The sequence below is a fragment of the Cyanistes caeruleus genome, chromosome 7 (genome assembly GCF_971803275.1).
Source record: "Cyanistes caeruleus chromosome 7, bCyaCae1.hap1.1, whole genome shotgun sequence".
Classification (NCBI taxonomy): domain Eukaryota; kingdom Metazoa; phylum Chordata; class Aves; order Passeriformes; family Paridae; genus Cyanistes; species Cyanistes caeruleus.
Window position 1 is genome coordinate 5,828,486 of NC_141707.1, and position 20,035 is coordinate 5,848,520.

At 45.7% G+C, this 20,035-nt stretch overlaps 1 protein-coding gene across 2 annotated transcripts in view; it reads right to left on the reverse strand.

Moving 5' to 3' along the window:
• COL6A3 (collagen type VI alpha 3 chain) overlaps positions 1-20,035 on the reverse strand; it is a 67,791-nt gene that overhangs the window by 37,757 nt on the left and 9,999 nt on the right. The window contains exons 1-5 of one of the 2 annotated variants that reach the window (XM_086898099.1): positions 19,815-19,887; positions 11,517-11,663; positions 10,013-10,630; positions 5,712-6,314; positions 1,139-1,741 (exon numbers count right to left, since the gene is read on the reverse strand). In XM_086898099.1, coding sequence (XP_086754225.1) covers positions 1,139-1,741; positions 5,712-6,314; positions 10,013-10,630; positions 11,517-11,604 — 1,912 coding nt within the window. In that variant the 5' untranslated portion in view covers positions 11,605-11,663; positions 19,815-19,887. Of the gene's footprint in view, positions 1-1,138; positions 1,742-5,711; positions 6,315-10,012; positions 10,631-11,516; positions 11,664-19,814; positions 19,888-20,035 lie in introns of those variants that run through there. The other variant, XM_086898098.1, reaches the window with a different exon arrangement.

Below are 20,035 nucleotides of genomic sequence, written 5' to 3' on the forward strand. Positions count from 1 at the left end.
AATTGTATTAGCTGGAAACACACTCTGAAACAAAGCTTATTAAATGATAAGTCCTGTGATATTCATCTTCATTAAGGATAAGTATTGGTAAACTGATTTCAAAATGTCTTCTTTTCATGTAAATCAGGCACATCCTTTAATTCTTTCAGGATTCTTTCCAAACGTTCTGTTTCTTTTCCGCTATGGTAAATTATGTGGGAAACTAGAAAAAATATGGACACAATTCAACAGCTACTTAAGCCAATGAGAACTTCACTATAGATCTTACTGGGAGCTGGAAGAAATTCTGGTTTTCTAATGTTCATATGCCATGAGAGAGAAATACAAGGTTCAAATATGATCTAGTGCAACATGGATTTCACTTCAAGCATCTCTATTATGAAGCAATACTGAGAAATTCGTACAAAATCTCTATACACCTGGAACATCTCTTGAAATACAGGGGGAACTTCCTCAAAAGACATGACCCTATCAGTTGGTTTCTTCCAAGGTCTACTGATGTCAATGGCAAGGATAATTAAAAAGTGTCCACTGGCTTCATGGAGCTTGGAATCATCTTCCAAACAGATCAAATGAAAATCACACTGAAATATCATCACATGCCTCTTAGGGCTTGAGCTGAGTAAATAATAAGAAAACTAAATATGTTCTTAAAGGGTGAGTTTCAGTCCAACAATGTCAGCTCTGAACACCTCCACAAACAAATTCACTTGTGTTCTTTACACTCCAAGGAAACCTCTACTTTTCTGAGCAAACACCCACTATGGATGATTCCCAAACTGAGGAAGAGACTTTAACATTCACAGGTGTCCCATTCATAGGCTACACAGACCCTAAGAAGAGCAAAAGCCTCCACTGAACAATTTGGATACCTAACTAGCGAAACACATCTTCCACATCCAGGCCTTTAAATCTTGGTGACAAAATCAGAACAGGACAAAAATCTCCAGGGAGGAACAATAAAACTGTAACAACAACCACGCTACCAAGTTCACTGACCTGTTTATGCACTCACATTAAACCATGCTAGAACATGCATTTGATGTGGTTTTCCCCATTATCTCTACATGTCACAGAATAAGAATTGGCAAACTTATAAACCACACCTCCTTAATTAGAAAAAAAAGCCATTAATTACCTGCAGGTGCCTCTGGGACAATCACTCCTCCAGAGAGTGTCCGGATAGGTGACAGCACTTCAGGAAGAATGGCTTGCATGAACTGAAGGCGGAAGTCGTTCGGGTTGAACACAAAATCTCGTTCATGAGCAACTTCTTGAAGCTCTGCCAGGTCAGCGTTCCTTGACCCAATGGCGAGGGTCACGATCCGGTTCCTTTTCAGCTCTGCCGCGGCTTGGTCAACGGCATCCCTGGACTTACCCCCAGTGATGAGCACCAGCATGGGGAGCACCCCTTCCTCTATCCTGCACCCGGCAGCACTGGTGAAGAAGTTGTTCCTCACAAAGTCCAGTGCCGAGCCAGTGTTGAGTGTTGTGCCACCCATGAGCTTGATCTTCCTCACATTGGCCATCACATCCTTTCTGGTCTGGTGGGTGTTAAAATAAAACTCTGGCTTCACAGTGTCTGCATACTGTGCCACAGCCACTTGGATCAGGTCGGGTCCAACCTCCAGCCTTTGGACAATTTTGGCAACGAAATCACGAATTGCGTTAAAGGGGGCAGCCCCCAAAGCAGTTGAGCCATCTATCAGGAAGACTATATCCTTCTTGTTCACTTCAATAACTGCAAGTAACACATGAACATCATGTTAGCCTCCAAAACACCCTGCATCAATTCTATGTCAACAGCTCAGCAACGTTCAGGACCTCTTGTTTGCTTGGAGGACTGTTACTCTCAACACCTTTAGAAAGGTCTTGCTTTACAAACAGAATTATTTTTTTAGGTTCTAGCAGAGGACTAATAATAAATCTGACTGTTTCCCCTTTCTAAAACACTAAAGAGTTGAAGAAGAATTGCAAAAACAGTGATTTTTACACACTTGAATATTAAAATACATGTACATGTCAAAGCAAGAATGAAAGGCAGTAAGGAGAAGTCTTGGCACTTGGGGGTACATGAGATAAAATAAGCAGGTGATGCTCCTTCTATCTGCAGAGGAACCACTTGAATGGTGGTGGTTTGGTATGAAAAGTATTCGCTTCTTGGGAGCAATGACACAAGGAAATAACAGTCTCCACCTACCCAACATACCTGGATTTTGGGTCTTTGCATCCTAAATCTTACTCCGTAACTAACAAAAACACGTTATGTTTTTTCTTGGCACAGCTGGCTCAGTCATGGATGAGCTGGATTATGTTCTGGTGGCAATGTCTTTAACAAACAGGTTCCCTGGCTTTTAACTTCTGAAATTTTATTATTGATGATGACACAGGACATAGAAAGGGCACAATTATCCAGTGCCCTGGCTAAGTTTGAAGAAAGATAGCTAGGGAGGAAAAGAACCCTACTGTGTGGCATAGGAACCAAAGCATCATGATATTTAATAGAGAAAATATATTATTTTAAAAGGTGAATATTAACAAGACCAGTATGATTGTGATAACAGCATTATACATGATTATCATGGTGTCTAATTTTATTACCATCTTTTAGACAAATCCTCTCACATCATCACCTCCTTGATTTCATGCCATCGACATGAGAAAGGAAACTTTGTGTTGCTTCCAATTACGCTGGAGCACTATGGATAATTGTGTTATGTTGGACTTGGGGCATCCTTAAATCACCCACCCACCTAAGAACTCCTGAGATGGGGCCAGGATTCAAGGAGGCAGGTCCATCACCTTCCAGGCTTGCTACCACACCCAGCGCACATCCTGGGTGGAGAGGACACCCGGTCCCATGGGGATCTCACACCCTCAGGGTAAGCAGTAGCAAACACTGCCTTGCCCTGCCTGGATGGAGAAGAGCAGCCCCCAGCCCATCAGGGCTCCTCTGTCTGGAGGCTGTTTACTTTGGACTTCAACAAAGAACAAAACTTTGGCTGCAGTCGTCCTTGGCCGGACACCAGCTGGCCATGGACTGTGGTGCTCCCAAAGGCTGGGTGCCGTCAGGTTTCTCACTACGGGGGAGTGCCATGAGACTGGGCTGCTCAAGGGGTGACTTGGAGCTGGGGATGACATCTGTGACTCGGCTGTCCCCCTGCCCTCAGACCCTGGAAGACCTGCCTACATCAGCAACTGTGAACCTTTGCAAATGCCTCTCATGGAGTCGTGCTGGAAAGAATGTCATTAAGGACCAGTTGTAAAAAATGGAAGTTTAAAATTGCCTGCTGTGGTGCTGCCAGGCAGGGAATGATGAGGATGTGCACAAAGCAAGCGCGGTGGTGCCCTCCTCAAGCCAAAACCTTGAGTAAGCTGCCAGTGGCCTGCAATTGGCTGCCCAGGCTGTCAGAACAGAGCTACGCACAAAGCAACGAGCATTTGTGTAAATGATCCCTTTTCCAGAGCCGTGATTTCCAGCGTTCATTCCTCCAGCCAGGTTTTTTTTCCTCCTCAGTTTCTCCAAGGAGGAGAGGGCTGAAAGCAGGAAACTTTCCAAATGGATAGCAAGAACTGACATCGCTGCTTTGTAGGACCCAGGAGAAATGTCCAAAGCACATCCTTAGCTTGTCAGCAGCTAGAAACCCAAAAGAGGAGAGCCTGGAAACTTTTGACTTTTGGGGGAAACATCAAAGGGGCTTTGGAAAGATGAGGGAGGCTGGGAAGGAAGAGTTCCCTCTGCTTCTCATTCCTGTTGTAGCTTTCAAATCCTGCAGTATTTTTCCCCAGAGGAATGCAAGAACCAAACCCAAAACACACAGGAAGAAACAACCCACGGTTATGGTTTGCATGGACACAATTAATGCAAAAGCCTTTAAGCAGGGCTGTGCACATCTCACGGGGTTTAATCCAAAGCCCTTTAAAGCTGATGGCAAGTCTCCCAAGAATTTCAGAGGACTTGGGATCAAAGAATTTTATCTTTGACTCTCAAAGTTGGGAATGTTGGAGGGGGTCAGTGCTGAACCCAGGCCTGAATCGTTCCACCCTCGTTGCCATGTCAGTTGTCTGGTGGAGCACCTCATCTAACTTCATCATCCAGGTTCCCCCAGGAGATGAAGGAGCAGAAAACCACTTTGGAACACCCCTTCATCCCAGGATGAACAGCTGGTGAGCTAAAGTGAAGTGACTTCAGTATTTCATAGCAGCACATGGCACCTCAGGGGGTTTGGCATCCCTTTTGGTCTTCAGCGTCTCCCACACTGCTTCACTCTGAAGCCTTCCAATTGATGTGAATCAAGGAAACTAGTCAAAATTGATTCCCATGGGTGCCAGGGGTAGGAAATTCCCTAAAGATCTAATTATTATTTGAAAATAATCTACTTCCCCATCTAGCATATCCAGCTGTATGTAACTGTACGGGCTGACTTAGCACCTTCCACGAATGAGCTGGCACTTTAAATGAGAAATATGCAAGTGCAGATGATACAAAATGTACCAATTTTTTTTAATCTTGCCATTCATACTGTTAAGAATCAGACAGGAGGAAAGAGAGATTTTCCACTGAGTTGCACGGATCCCAGCATACACATTTTAGCTCCACATCTTGACTTCATATTATTTGGCTAAATATGGTTCTTGTAGGGTGCTACAAGGAAAAGTTCTTAATGTTTTTTTCCTGGAATAATGAAGGCAAGGTCATAAAATGATCTTTAAGGCAAATTCCTCCCTTTGATTTGAGCCACAGGATAGCAATCATGTTTAGGCATGGATCAGCAAAGACATCTGGAATGCAGTTTTATATGTCAACATACACCATGAGGAACAGTGTGTACAGAACTCCAGACTGACAACGGGATCCCAAAAGTGCTGTTTGCATTAAGCATCTGTTAATTAAGTGCAGCAGCTCCTCTGCAATATGACATATTACGTCTTTCCTAAATCACATATTTGCCCCATAAATCCAGATATTCTTTATTCTACCACACCAGAGCATCTGGACTGCACTGGATGCTAGTCCAGAAATAATGTCAGTGGGACTTCTGGGTCACAAAGTGACCTAAGTGGAATATTAACACCTGCATTTTTAATTCCCATGGCAACTTTCTCAGCTGATGGATCAAGGGTAGGGATTTCACTTCAGAGGAACTAAGGACTGTTCAGTTTTTTAGTTCAACAACACAGGAGTGTCACCCTTTTACAAGGGCAGCCCAGAGCTGTGGAATTTTACTGTTTTAGCAAGCAGATAATTTCAGCTCTGGTACATAGGGATCCATTTAACATTCCTGTTACCTTCCTCAGCCACATTTTATGGTCATGACACTTCCAACTGACATATAATGTAAGCTTACATGGCATAAATATTTTTACAACTGGCAGTGCTTACTACCAGGATGCTTAGATATCTCAATAAGGATTATATGAGATTTTTTTTTATTATACCCTTTTTTTTTACACGCTGCTCCTGTCTTTTAAAACACCCCATGTCACGCCAATTATTGCAACAAGACCTCATAGTTTTTGAGAGATAACCCACTGGACCAATGAGTTTCTGCAGAGAAACATCACTTCTCCATAACCAGACCAGAGAGATTAATTGGGGAAAAAAAAAATAATTAAAAATACTTAAAGCTTTAAATATGCTCATAAAGCGTGCAAAAGCTCAATCATTCATCGATTCACCGAAATGCAAGGGTCTAGAAAGGCATACATACCTTCAGTCACAATGGTTGGGGCCGCTAACAAAATGAGTCTTTGGGCCACTCCAACAATGTTGGGCAGTAATAATTCTTGAAGAGCATCAAGGTTATGGATATCCAGGGCAGTATAGGCGAAGCTTCCATCAGTAGCAATCTGCTGCAGCTCTGCACTGTCAGCATTCAGGACCCCAATGCTAAACGAAAATATACCAGCTTGCTTCACCGCTAACAAGCCCTCTCGGATATCATCACTAGACTCTCCACCACTTATCAGCACTAAAATCTGAGGCACTCCTTCCTCTATCCTGCTGCCTCCCGCCTGGGTGAAGAGGTTCTCCACCACAAACTCCAGTGCCGCACCGGTGTTCGCTTCCTCGCCCCCGCGGAAGCCGAGTGCCTTCACGGCATCCAGGACATCCGCTTTTGTGGAGTAGCTGTTCAAAGCGAACTCGGTTCTGGGTTGATCACTATACTGCACCACCCCAATGTGTATCTGCTGAGCTCCAACTCTGAGGGTTTCAATCAAATTTACAAGGAAATCGCGTATGGCTGGAAAATTGACACCTCCGATGTTGTTTGATCCGTCAATAAGGAAAATAAGGTCAGCGGACTCTTGAGCTTTAAAAAAAAGAAATGCAAAAGGTGAAAGCATTAAAATGGGTGATTACATGCAGTTGTAACAGTGTTCTGTCATGTTTCTTGGAAAACCAGTGAGAAACATAAAAATGAGGAAACAAAACAATGTGATCACTGAGGAGGTGACTTTGCCTCTTAGTTCTGCATTCTGATTGAATATGAGGTCTCAGGTCCTTCCCAGTAGCATCCACAACCCATCAAGGGAGGGCTTGAGTGGACACAACATGAGACAGTGGCTGTAGTAACATGGGGGTCAGCATTACTGGCATGCAAGGAGAAACCTTGGCAAAATACAGTTTTTGGAAATCTAGATACATTTCATCAGTGGCCAGCACTGTCCAAATATTTAGACAGAGGCAAAAGAAAATGGTGGACTTTGGTGGCAATTCACGCTGAAGGTAGAGGGTGAGGAGGTTTTTATCATTGCTACCTTCTATTTTTTGGGAGGAAAATAGCCAACATTTATTGGATGTGGGGAAAGTTTCAGCTTCTCTGTCATGATGCTGCTCTTTTGCTGGTTAAACACAGAGGCTGAATATATGGGCTTCTCCCACCATGAAAAAGTATTTCAAAGACATTTTCTAGAATCAACTGAAAAGGATTTAGTTAATTTCCTTGGACTGTAGCTCTTTGACCAGCTGCCATCATCCACCTGAAGTTATCTGTCTAGCAAGCTGACCCACACCGTTTTCAACCCAGGCCATGCAATAATCATGTCACTTTAAATATTTTGCCCAAAGATGGGTTGATACCAGAGGGGTCTGATCTGTATTTTTCATAGGGATTCTGGATATTCAATCAAGGAATGCAGAATCAGGTTAAAAAAGGGTGATGAAATCAGTCATGACATAATTATCCAACTCTAGTTGTTGTGACCATACCCAGATGATCACAAGTATTTGCTGAGAATATACACACACCAAACAGAGCTTGCACATGGCATCAACGTGGTGCTGAGAGGGTGTATTTTTGCTGTGAGACTTACCAAAGCAGACCCAAAATGCCCTGGTGGCTGCTCTTATTCCTTTTGCTCAACTAATTTTACCATCAACATCACCAAGAGCTGCATGCATGCAAAAAAGAAGAGGGGAGAAAACCCCAAAGCATGCTCGGATGTTTCCATGCTATTACTCTCCACTCTTGTTAAGAACTCAGATTTCATTCTACTTGCAAATGAATGACAAGCAACGTTTGTAAATCTCTCTCAGTCAGCTCTCGACTTTTGAAAGCCAAAGTTGAAACCATCAGCAAAGTTGGCATGTGGTTAAGCAAGGCCAGGAATAAACCTGAGGTCTTTGCTGTTACTGCCAGTAAATGATTGATTTATTTATTGCTGATTTAGTTGTTTTTCTAGTACACGTTTTCATAAACAAGGAGATTCAAATGATGCTGTAATTCCAGTGACAAAGGAGAATGTCTCCAAGTCACCATCACTCCCCTGGACCAACTTAATGGCCAGTGTTGGCTCAGAGGAAATCACCAGGGTTCAGAATTTCAAGGAACTCCAGGGGATTTTTTTTTCCATCGAGGCAAAATTTAGGGGTGTTTAGGCTTGGTTTTACTGAGCCATGTTTAGCTGGGACAAAGTTCCACTTCATCATAAAAGTGAGAGGGAAATCTGCCTTTACCCAGAGATGCTTTAGATATCCTGGATATTTTTTTTGAAGGAACAAGACTCCTGGCACTAATGGGTTGCTTCCAATGAAGAGAAAATAGATATAAAACAGACACGTTGGATAATTTGTCATCACTGTAAAAAAACCTTTTACTTCAGTGCACATTTATGGAACAAGCTGGTGTGGAGAACAAATAAAAGCATGCTGGTTACACAACTAAGCAAGGAGGATCAGATGAGACAGACAGCTCATATTTAACAAATACTTCAGGGCAAACTCAGGGCTGACTGTTCTACTTACGTGAGTCAGCTCCAGGGACTGCCACAGACCAACAGTTTTGGCTCTCTGTACTGGAACCACTACAGGACTGGGGCTTTTCTACACCTCCATTTCATATTAGGGCTCATTTCTAGCATAGCATCCATGGCACTTCCATACATTTTAATGCCACATGTAGTTATCAGCTGAAAAATGGACTTTTTAAACTCTTGTGTTATTTGTACCATGATTTGCACACTGGTATCATCCAAGGTTTAGGACCTGTAACATCTTTTCCCATGTTTAACAACACTCTGTATATGCAAGTCACACAGGGGCAACACTGCAGTAGTAGGATTAACTTAAATTCGTATTATAAGGATGGGAAGGAAATGCTTGCAAAAAATACCTTTAAGCAGAAAGAAACTTGGAAATGCATAATACACACAAAGTAGGAATTTGGCTTCAAAACTTTTAAAGGAATGTCTGTGATTCCAGATGTTTCCATGCAGTAGGGTTACCTGCTGGCATGGCCCAGAGGAGGACAGCCAGCTTCCAAAGACCAATTCCCCAGTTGATTTCAACAGGGAAAACATTATATTTTATTATATAAAAATGTTGGGTGTAACATTAATTTTCCAGATATATTGGTGTCATTTCCTTAGCGTTGGTGAGCCTTTTGTTATATCTGTGGGGCAGCTACTCCCCTGTGGCTTTCCTGTGACCTGGATATTTGCCCTGTCAAGCGCTTTGCACGACAAAAAACACACATGAGCATGGCCTTTTGGTGTTGCTCTGTGTCATGCAGTGATGGAGAGCACCCAGTGGGACTGGCGTGAGGGTTAATCAGGCAAGACAACACAGGGGGATTAATGTCACACTGCCTCATCGCGCTGCCGTGGCCTTACGTCGCCCCACAAGCTCTTGACCTTCAGATGGAGTCTCAGGAATAAAAATAAAGGTTTGATCCCCAGGACTGCTGTTTTGAAAAACAACAAAGCTGCTCAGAAGGCTCTTGCCATGCTGGAATTTCATAAACAGAGAAGGGACGGAGGAAGACTGGTTTGTTTTCCTTTCTGGGGAATACTGGGCCCTGTGTTGCAGTCAGTGCAGGTCCGCTGAAGCCAGTGTGGGAGGTTTCACCTTTGGGAAGGATCCAGCGCTCCAGCAGGTGGAAGCCATGGGCTTGCAGAGAAGACTCTCCAACCACACACCTTCTCCAGGTGCATGAGGAGAGAGGTTAAGGGACAGCTCAGGGGTGGACTTTCAGCAGAGAAATTCCCCACCCATCATTCTTCAGCCGTGACTGTGACAAGAATGGCACACTGCACAAGAATGTGACTTTCTGGAACAACACACTGTGTATCTCCCTGTCCCCCAACCTGGTTCTAAAGGGACATCGATCATGGTGTCCCCACAACCAGCAGCTACCTTCTCAGTCTCCAGAGGATTGTCAGTCAGGATTTCACCATCAGGTGTGGTGTGTTCATCCCCTGTTTCCCCACCTTGGGACTGAACAGGACAGGGCAATTTACTAACTCTGCAGAGCTCCCTATGCTTGAATTTCCATGCCATATGTGCCAAAGGATGGCCACAAGGTGCCACTGCCCATTCAAGGATTCCTGCCCTGACTCCTGGCAACCCTGGCTAAGCCTGCAAACAACAGCACCTCAGCAGCTGCAAAGACGGGGCCACACGCCTCAAACCTTTGTTTTTAAACTTCTGAACATCCATCTCAGTCTCGTCCCTACAGAGTGGCAGCACCGAACAGCACAGCGCCAGCAGATACCACCAGTCAGCCATTACCTGTGATGTCTTTAACCAGTCCTTTGGCTCCAGCCTTTTCTGGAGTCATGGAGGAGCGGACACTCGCCACTAAGTCTCCAACTATTCCGTGGAGAGTGGTAAAATTCTCTAGGTTGAAGCGGTGCGTATCGAGGGGTCCGCTCGCTACTTCCTGTAACTCCCCTTCCACCGCGTCCTGAACGCCGACCGCAAACAGGTTTACACGGGCCGAGTTAAGGAGAGATGAGGGCACAGCCACATCATCCCGGGGCTGTCCATCTGTTAGCACTACAATAACCTGGGGCACGCCTTCACTGGCTCTGCTTCCAGCAGCTTTAGTGAGGTGCTTCTCGATTAGGTACTCTAATCCTTTTGCAGGCTCGGTGCCTCCCCCCACGTAAGTCATGTTGGCAATATGGGACAGGATGTCCTGGGTGGAGGGGTAGGTATTTAACTGGAACTCTGTGTGGGGGTTTCCGCTGAACTGGACCAGGGCAAAGCGAAAATCATTTCCTCCCACATCTAAAGCTTTTACAACATCATACAGAAACTCTCGAACGAGTTGGAAGTGTTCCTTCCCAACGCTCCAGGAGGAATCCACTAGAAATATTATATCAGCCACGGCAACGGTTTTGACAGCTTTAAAAGAACAGATGGAGGTTTAGGATTTTCTATCGGTCAGCACAAGCATGTTTCCTCCTCCTCCTCCTCACCCAAACAACCAACAGCCTCCTTGGCATGGTGAAAGTGAAGCTCAGCTTCCCCTGATTGCCAGCAGCAAAATGAGAAGCGCTTGAGAACAGCCACGCAGCCACCAGAACCCTGGCACAGCAGGTGCTGGGGGACAGTGTGCGACCTGCCCTGCCCAGAGAGGGGGAGCCGAGGTGCTTCTGCCCTCCTGCACCTCGCCCATAGGTTTGGACATCAGCCCTGAGCCAGACAGAGATACCAGCAGCTTCACCTGTGAATTCAGACTTATTCAGTTTCTAGCTGCCCTTGTCTCTTGAATGGTTTTTGCTGGCTCCATGGTGGTGCTCAAGGATGGAAGGACAGCTTGGTTTAAGCAGCTTAGGTGTGGCATACGTTTTCTGTGTTTTTCCTGCTGTTAACCCCTGCTTGGTGACACCAGCTCCAGTCCCAAAGGCGCCAGCACCACCTCCTTAAACAACTTTTCTGCAGGTCAGTGGCAGTGCTCTTCTCACTGCTAAAAGCCCTCTTACACATGCAGGGAGTGAAGAACAGCTCTGCCCAGGAGAAGACCCTCTCAGGACCACCCTGAGCGCAGGTCCCACACCCTGGTGCCCTACAGAGCATCTTCCACAGCACGGTACCAGCCAGTGTCATGCTTGGGGAGGCACCACGAGTGTCAGCCAAGGTCTGGGTCCCAGGGACCCTCAGCAAGGTGGAAGCTGAGGAGCAGAAAGTCATCCACCCACAACATCCCACGGACATGCACGTTAAACACCAAACAGCACCAATGAGTGGTTGTACAGGGCCAAAATCAGGTGGAGTAGCCCGGGCTTACCTGCTTGCTGCTGAGCACCAACCGAGCCAAAGCCCGAGAGCAGGAGGCAAAACATTGCCACGAGGGGCAAATGTCGATGTTTCCTCATTTTACTCTTTTATGAGTTTTCCTTTTATTCTCTTTGGTTCAAAGCACCTGATGTGAGACCTAAGGGAGGAAAACAGGAAGAGTGAGAAACAGCGCCAGTGCTGACCAGGAACAGATGAGGCACAAGGTAGGAAAGCCAAGCCATGTGGGTTTACAAGACTTTTGTGGCAATTTGACAGGAAAAAAAAAATTCTTTGCTACTGGGCAGAGTGCCAATTCACATAATTGACTTTTAATCACCTCTGTGGAATTACATTATTTTTTTTTTGTCTGTGCTGTCCCAGGCAATACATAATATATATGAAAATGCAAAATACACAGTGGCCTCCCACATGCCCTCTCCATCCATGGCTGACCAGCTGATACATCTTTGCCAACATACTTCCTCTTGCTGTTGCCTTTCCTCACTTTATTTCTTCCAAACACCACAATAATTGCCCTGAACATCCTCCTTTGCCTCAGCTCACCTTTTCAGCTGTCCCAGATATACAAGTGGAAATTCAAGCACTCTAGACCCAAGTGAGCCACATGATCTGGCTGCACGGCAAAAAGCCCTCGGACTCTCCCGAGCTCAGAGCCTGGGTTGTGGAATAGCCTGCACTGGTTGATCATATTTTGAAAAGGCACCAAGAATAATATTTTATCTGCTGGAGCCAAAAATATAATTTAAGCAAGTTTCTTATCTGTGATCCACCTGGCAAGCCTTCTGAAACAACGTCTCCACCATGAAGGCTGTGCTTCTGTTGCCATAGAGATGACCAATTTATTATTTAATCTTCATTTCCAAGCCTACAGAGCAGAAACCAGCAAGTCTTGCTTAACTGGGAAAATATCCTCCCAAAAGGGAACACAGTGATTTAATACCTTTCATTCCCCAAAGGGGGTTCAATTACTCAAATCAGCCAAAAGTGACTCCAGTACATCAAAATGTTAACCAGGTCATCATAAAAGGGGGAAAAAAAAAAAAAAAGAAAAAGTGATTCAATTTTCTTATTGCCATCCTTGCCAATTCCATCAATCCAGACAGTTGTGACCAATACAAGAGCCTAAGAGGGCTAAGTGAAAGAATATCTTATTTTTGAGGAAAAGTGTGGTAATTACATGGATGGTCATTGCTGGCATGGCTGGAAACAGAACCAAGAGTTGGGAATACGGGAAAATCTGGACATAAGGAGCTAATCCCACTTCTGCTGAAGAGACACTTCTCAGGGATATTAGAGGGCAGTTCCATGGAAAGGAGGGGACAACTTCCACCTGCTTTCCTGGAGTCCAATGTGATCCTAACAATTCCTCTGGCTCCCTATGTGTCAAAGCTGGGTTGGGGTCTGGTCTTTCTTCTTGGGAGGAGAGATTTGCAGCATTTGGTCTTTCCTGGGCTCCTGATGGAATTTATGAACATCCTATAGCATGAGTCTGGCAAAAGCTCTCCTCTGCCTTTCCCCCAACATATAATCATGATAATGATAATGATAATAATAATGATAAATGATAATGATAATACCAGGCTGAGAGACAGTGAACAGGCCCCCAGCACCAGCAGCTAGTACATGTTAATCAAGACATGGCAAAGTCTTCCCATTTATCAGCAACCCCTCAATTCATAGAGGCAGCTGCTGCAACCCAGAGATATCATTGTCATTCCTACAGAGATTAAACCATCACCTTTGTGAGCTGGCATCCATCCATCCATCCATTCCAGTGCAAGCCAAACCTCCCAGTGCCTCCAGCAGGAGAAAACCTGCTCAGTTGGAGATGTCCATCCCTGATGGACATCTTGCTCCCAGAAAAAATAGTTTCACCCAAATGATACATGGGGAGGGTTTGTCCCCTGAGCACAAAAATACAGAAAGGTCTGTAGGTCCCAGAGCTGAGTTCTGCAAAAAGCACCGAGCTCATGACAACTATCCACCCAGTCCCATGGGAGAGTCTTTCCTCTGGGAAGAAATTTATGGAAGAGCTGCAAGCTCTTGAGTGGGATTTGCTTGCAGCATCCATTGGGATTGTATAGAAGCCTGGAAGAGCTTAAAGTGCTGGACAACACTCTCAGGCAGAGGGTGGGATTGTTGGGGTGTCCTGTGTAGGGCCAGGAGTTGGATTTTTATGATCCTTGTGGCTTTCTTACAGCTCAGGATATTCCATGGTTCTCTGATTCAATATGTGCATGTCTTAAATCCTCATAGTTGTGGAGCCAACCAAGGATTGCTGGTCATAACAGCCAAGGATTGCTGGCAGTGACCCACTCTGGGAAAGAACAGGATGTGGCTGGAGAAAAGGCCACATGGAGATAGGGCAGCATTTTATGGGACAAACCTCCTTATTCCGGCTAGGGGAGATAAGCAAAGCACAGGGATGATGTTGAGAAGCAGGAAGATCTCCAGAGCCCCTTGACCCATTTCAAGAAAGGTCTAGGAAAAACTTGTTAACTAATTTGCATAGAAAGTGAGAGATTTTTCTCCAGGGCAGGGAAAATGCAGCTATAAATGTTACATCCATGAAGCCCAGGTGCATCTGTGCCCCTGGATATCACATCAGCTAGATCAGTGCTGGAGTCAGGAATGGTGATCTCTCTTTCTCCCTTGCTTTCTTTCCCTCTTTAATCCATCTCCCTCTTCCCTTTCACTCTCTCCTTTATCCAAAAGCCACTGCCACGTGCTTATGCTGAGATCAGGGAGATCAGCAGCACACCAAATTCCACGCAAAGTGTGTAATTTGTTAATAAAAGTTTTGTTTTTGTAAGTTTTTGCCTGCCCTCTCACTTTTGCCTTTTCCTTCAACCATGAGCATCTACAAACCTTGGGAACCCACTTCTCCTTAAGGGTGGGATGCCACAGAAGGAAAAGGCTGCTAGCAATGAATTAAAAATATGAAATAAAATGCATGCTAAGGAAAACAGCCCATTAAATTAATGTGTGCTGTAAAAACTGCTCATATTTCTTTCCCAAAATGCAGGAAGTTATGTTATCATCCTGTTTATTAGATGCTGGCAGTCAATCCCTCTTCAGACACAACAGCTGGGGAAGAGCAGAGCATCAAGACAAACCAGTGAAAATTGATGTCTTGCTGGCTAAAAAGTGACAGGACTGAAGCAAACATTTTGGGGCTTTTTCGGTTTTAACATCGAGCAGCTGCTCAGAGCCTGTTTACAGCCAAAGGGAAAAGTGAAACTCCCTGAGGCTATGGAATCTCCCCTGCCCACAGGATCACCCATGATCTCCCTCAGCAGTGAGAAGCTGAGATTTTCCAGAGTCACAGAATTTCTTAGGTGGGAAAAGACCTCCAAGATCGAGTCCAGCCTGGGGACCGATTCCCACATTGTCACCCAGCCCAGAGCACTGAGTGCCACATCCAGGAGTTCCTTGGACACCTCCAGGAACGGAGACTCCACCACTCCCTGGGCAGCCCATTTCACCACATTCCCCATTTTATCTCTTAGGAGGCCTCCAGATCTATTTCCAGCTTTTTCTGTGACTTTCATCATGGTATTTATCATTCTGTACAAGCAGAGGGACTTGTCCATCAACAAGAGATGAGTCCTAGCATCACACAAAACCATCCTAAAATAATGGGGGCCAGGATTAGTCATCAGAAGGAAAAAGGCAGCAAAGCCTTGCAGGAAGAGGTGATGGATTTCTCTTAGAGATTGACTTAAGGAAAAGAAGATCCTTGAAGAAGAGCTGCTCCTGAGCAGGGTTTTCTCTTATATCCCCCTCTCCATGGCACTCATTAGCTAATGAGGAAGAGTTCAGTGCTTCCAGAAAGGGGTGGGCAAAGGAGATGATTTTCCTGTAGGGGATGGCCCTTGAGAAGAAGATGATGCAGCAAGGACAGCAACTTTTTTTGTGAAGGTCATGTAGTGGGGCTTGAGTGGGTGAGGGTAATTATTTATTTTTCTTTCCTTGGATGGGGGAGTCCACCCAAAACTCTACTCAGCTCTGTCTTGACTGAGCAAAGTCTCTGGCTCAGTGAGAAAAGTGAGTTTAAGACTGTGAATAATGTGATTTTTATTACTTGGCTTGCCTCAGTGAGGCACAACAAGTAATTTCCGTTGCTCAATGTGTTCTTGCTTTGTGTCCCAAATTACCACCGGTCACAGAAGCTGGAGGTGGCACCAGCTTGCAGGGGATGGATGACAAAACCAGAGATGTGAAATCATTTTAATACTTGGTTGTGGTAAGGATTTGTTTTGCAGCTTTATTCTCTGGCATTGTTGGGTTTTCAATAATGTATTTTCAACAAGGCAATTTAGTTGTGGATTTATTTAAATTTTTATATCGAAAGTTCCTTGCAGTCCTGTGGGGTGAAAGCTCTGGTGAAGCTTTTGCTGTATCCACCTCAAGCTGGAAAAATATTCTGAAAAACCTGACTGCCGAGTGCCTTCAGGAAAGGAAAGAGTTTTCCTGAATTAAGTTAGCACAAAACCTGGGGAGCCAATTTCTTCATGATTCATGTGCTAAAAGATTAACTCCTGTAGCCTTCAATAATCTGAAAGTTTTATGTCTGTCTAGAGTTTATATAGCATGTGCCGACCTCTTAATATTACAGCATTTCATCAGAAGAAATACATCTGTTCCTAATACTGCTCTCAAAAAAGCAATCATTTCTACCCCTGACACAATGAAGTGATTTCCTTAAATATTTTCCCCAGCAGCTATTTTTTGCATATATTGCATACTTCTCTATGTGCATAAAATTTGACATTTTATTTTCTATTTTTTTTTTAATTCCTTTGAGTAGATGTTTCAAATTCACTTTCTAAGCAGTTGTTTGCTTGTGTGTGTTGGGGTGCTTTTTTTTGCACTAGAGTGTAGTTAAAATAAAATAGATGGGAATAATGGGAAGAAATTCTTCCCTCTGAGGGTGATGAGGCCCTGGCACAGGGTGCCCAGAGAAGCTGTGGCTGCCCCTGGATCCCTGGAAGTGTTGAAGGGGGCTGGAACAAAATGGTTTTTATGTCCCTTCCAACCCAAACCATTTTATGATTGTATTTATGGCATTTGTTCACATAATCTCCCCGTTCCTGTGACACATTCCTCCTGAAAAGCCCAGCAGCCCCTGGGAAGAAGTAGAACATGGCAAGCATGGTAGGCAGAGCCATGACTGGCACATTTTCTGGGGACAAGTGGCCTGTATTTGGGCTTGACCTTGTGCAGCTTTCCCAGCTGGGATGCTCAGGGACCTTTGGGATGCCTCACTGCCCCACACCACAGGACATCTGGTCCAGTTTTCCTGCCTAGCCATGCAGCACCCACAAAAAAGACATTGACTATAAACCTGAGAAGCAATTGCAGCCCGTAAATTCCTTTGTGCATATGGGGTGGATCATGCTTTCTCATGGGAGAAAGAGGTGGATTTGCAGCTGGGTCAAAACAGCTTTTCCAAAAGGGGGACAGGGAGAGCAAAGCTTCATCCCATAGCTGGTGCAGGATTCTGTGAGCATCCTCTAGGCCCCTCCAGGAGTCTGTCTCATGGGGATGTCACAGTCAAAACAAAGAGGCTTCTGCCTTCACCTGCTTTTGCTTGGTGGGGATTTTCCCTTGTCCATCATCCCCCTGTTTCCCAACCAAACTGCTCAGCCTCAAATTCCCTCAGCTTGGCTGTTCTCTGCTGTATCCACAGCCATGGGGGGCAGCAGCTGTAAGCCCTGCCCGTGGCTTGGAAGTGGACACCAGGCACCCAGAACAGCTATTTGCATCCCCAGCAGTGGGGTATGATTGCAGTCATGGCTGTGGAGTGAGCAGCTGGGAGAACCAGCTCCCAAAATCCTGATGTGGAGCCAGCGAGCTGCAGATTGCCCTCTGGAGGTGAGGCACGCTCCTCTCCCGCCTGGATGAATTTCCCCTTAAATTTCCCTGAGCTGGGGAAAATGTTAGCCAAAAGCCACTCCCGGCATGATTTTGAGGCTGAATGCCGTGATTTTTCTATCTGAAAAAATCTTGGTCACCTTTTCAAGGGACAAAAGCGTCCCATGCCTGGCCACGTCTTCATCACAGAACGCTGAATTCCCCCTGGTTCCACAGCCCTAGGGAGGAGCAAAGCTAGTTCTAGGGACTCAGGATGAGCTGAATAGGACAGATCCTGGGTTTATTCATGGCTCCAAGTGCAGACATTAAGATTTGTCTCAGCTCTTTTGAAGCATAAACGTTGCTGCCGAGTGCTACAGGGAAGGTGAGGCTTGTGGGGTTGAGGATTGCTCCTGAAAACATTTATTCCTACAAAGGCAGACCTGAACATTAATAAAAAAAAAATTTTAAAAAGCCTGAAAGGGTGGGGAAAAAAAAATCTCCTTGCTTTAGCAAGCCACTGGAGCTCTGATTCTTGAAAACCAGTGTTCAGCAAAGCAATAGAATTATGGTGCTTCCATATCCTACCCAGGTAAGTTCCCTGGGTGCTAGGATTTAAAATGAATCACATATTCATTTCTGTCCTTCTAAGCATGCTGTGTTGGCCTAAAATCTGCTTGTTTTCTCCATCCAAAGACTCAGACCAAAATAGAGTCATTAATAAGAGGAAAGGGAGTATTTGCTAAAAAAAAAAAAAAAAAGGAAACTCCCTGAAAGATCAATGACTCTTTATGTATAGTAACCGGAGCCTCCTGGAGCGTCTCCACCCAAACAAATCGGCTCCTTAATGTGGAACACAGATCACTTAAAAAGGTGGAAAAAGTGATGGGCATGCGGAGGGGTAAGGCTGGCTGTGATTCACGGCGGGGAGCAGGCACGCAATGCCACCCGGCGCCGTGCACGCCCAGCACAGGGCAGGCTCACCCCTCTGCTGGAAATCCAACGGGGAACACAATCCAAGGCTGGCAAGGCTCTGCAGTTACCACAGTTTGTACTGATGGAAGGAATAAAATGTTCCCTCCTGTTCCTGGACAGGCACGTAGCAAAAGCAGAAGAGGAACGTTTGGGGATTTTTTTTTTGATTTTTTTTTTTTCCCCTCCTTGACATGTGGGAATAAAGCAGGGGCTGGTTTAGCTCACCCTGAAATCAGGGAAAGTTACTGAGTTTGAATGGAAAATAGTAGAGATGTTTGAAAAACCAGAAAGGGGACTGGGGAGGGTGCTGGAAACTGGAAAGGAAATGAATGAACGATGGTGTGGAGGCAGCAAGCACACAGTCCTGCACTCCTGTCTTAAACATTGTCACAGAACAGGTCATGGCCAGCCTCTCTGTAAAGACAAAGTTTGGGGATGAAAAGCCTGTTTCCCTGAGCTCTGTCTGAAGGGATGGTGCCAGGGAGATGGGGAGTTGAGTCTCTCCTGTGCCACTGCAATTTTACATGACCTTGGAGGAATCCTCCAGCTCCCTGCAGCAGCCTTAGTCTGGAGGGATCTCTCTACAAACCTCTCAAACAGGGTATTTGTGCCCCAGAAGCATCACTATATAAGCACCATAATTATCCAACCACAAATACTGATTCTTTTTTCCTTAAACCAGCAAGAAATGGGGTAAAGCCAGAACTTTGAAAAAACACAGGATTCTTCCCCCAAGAGCGCACATGAATCATCACAGCAACCAGAAACGAGCTGAGAGTTTCCCACTGCACACACTGGAACCAGAGCAGCTTTGGCTACCCCCCATTCCGGCCAGTTTTGGCCTATTTGCTTGGTCAGGAAACCGGTTTGGCCACAACCATGTCTTACCCCAGAAAGCATTTCTTACTTGGGAAGGGAGGGCTTTGCTGAGCCCAGCGGGATGGTGGCAGGGTGTCTCCAGATTAGTCATAGCCACCCCCTCAGCAAGTCCCAGGAGGCTGAGGGCAACTGGGGCTGTGGGGGGAAAGGGCTGGGGAAGGCAGGAGGGAGAGCAGATGGGAGGTGTGGAGAGGGACAGGGCTCCATCCATGGATAGAGAGCCCTTTCCCTTAGGGGAAAAGCTGCTGTTTGGCCAATTTCCCTCTCTGTGGATGACCACAAGAGGATGAGGATTATCCTTGGAGCCGCATGCTGGCCCACCCCTGAGCAGTGGGGACATACCTGGCAGCAGGACCTGAGTGGCACAGCTGAGCACCTCTGCTGGGTTCATCCTACCTCACCTTGGGGCAGGAGGGGTGAGGGCAGCTATCCAACATCCCCCAGCCCTGGGAGCAGGAAAGGGGGCACCGAGACACCCCCTCAGCACATTCCTTGCAAGGTCCCATTGATGCCCCCACCTCCTCGTGCTGATACATCTTCCCAAAGCACCACATGCTCTCCCTGGGGTACTGCTTACCATGTCATCCTGCTCCCATCCCATCACACTGCTGCTGCAGCAATTCCAAGGCATCAGATCCAAAAACCATGCTGAGGCAGCAGGAAATACACTGGTCAGTGCTTTTGAATGGGTTTAGCTCCCCTGCAGTGGTGGGGACAGGAGCGTCCCCACACACACGCTGCGCATCAGCTCCAGGAGGAGCTCACGGGCTGAGCAATCTGTCAGCATCGCTCCGCTTT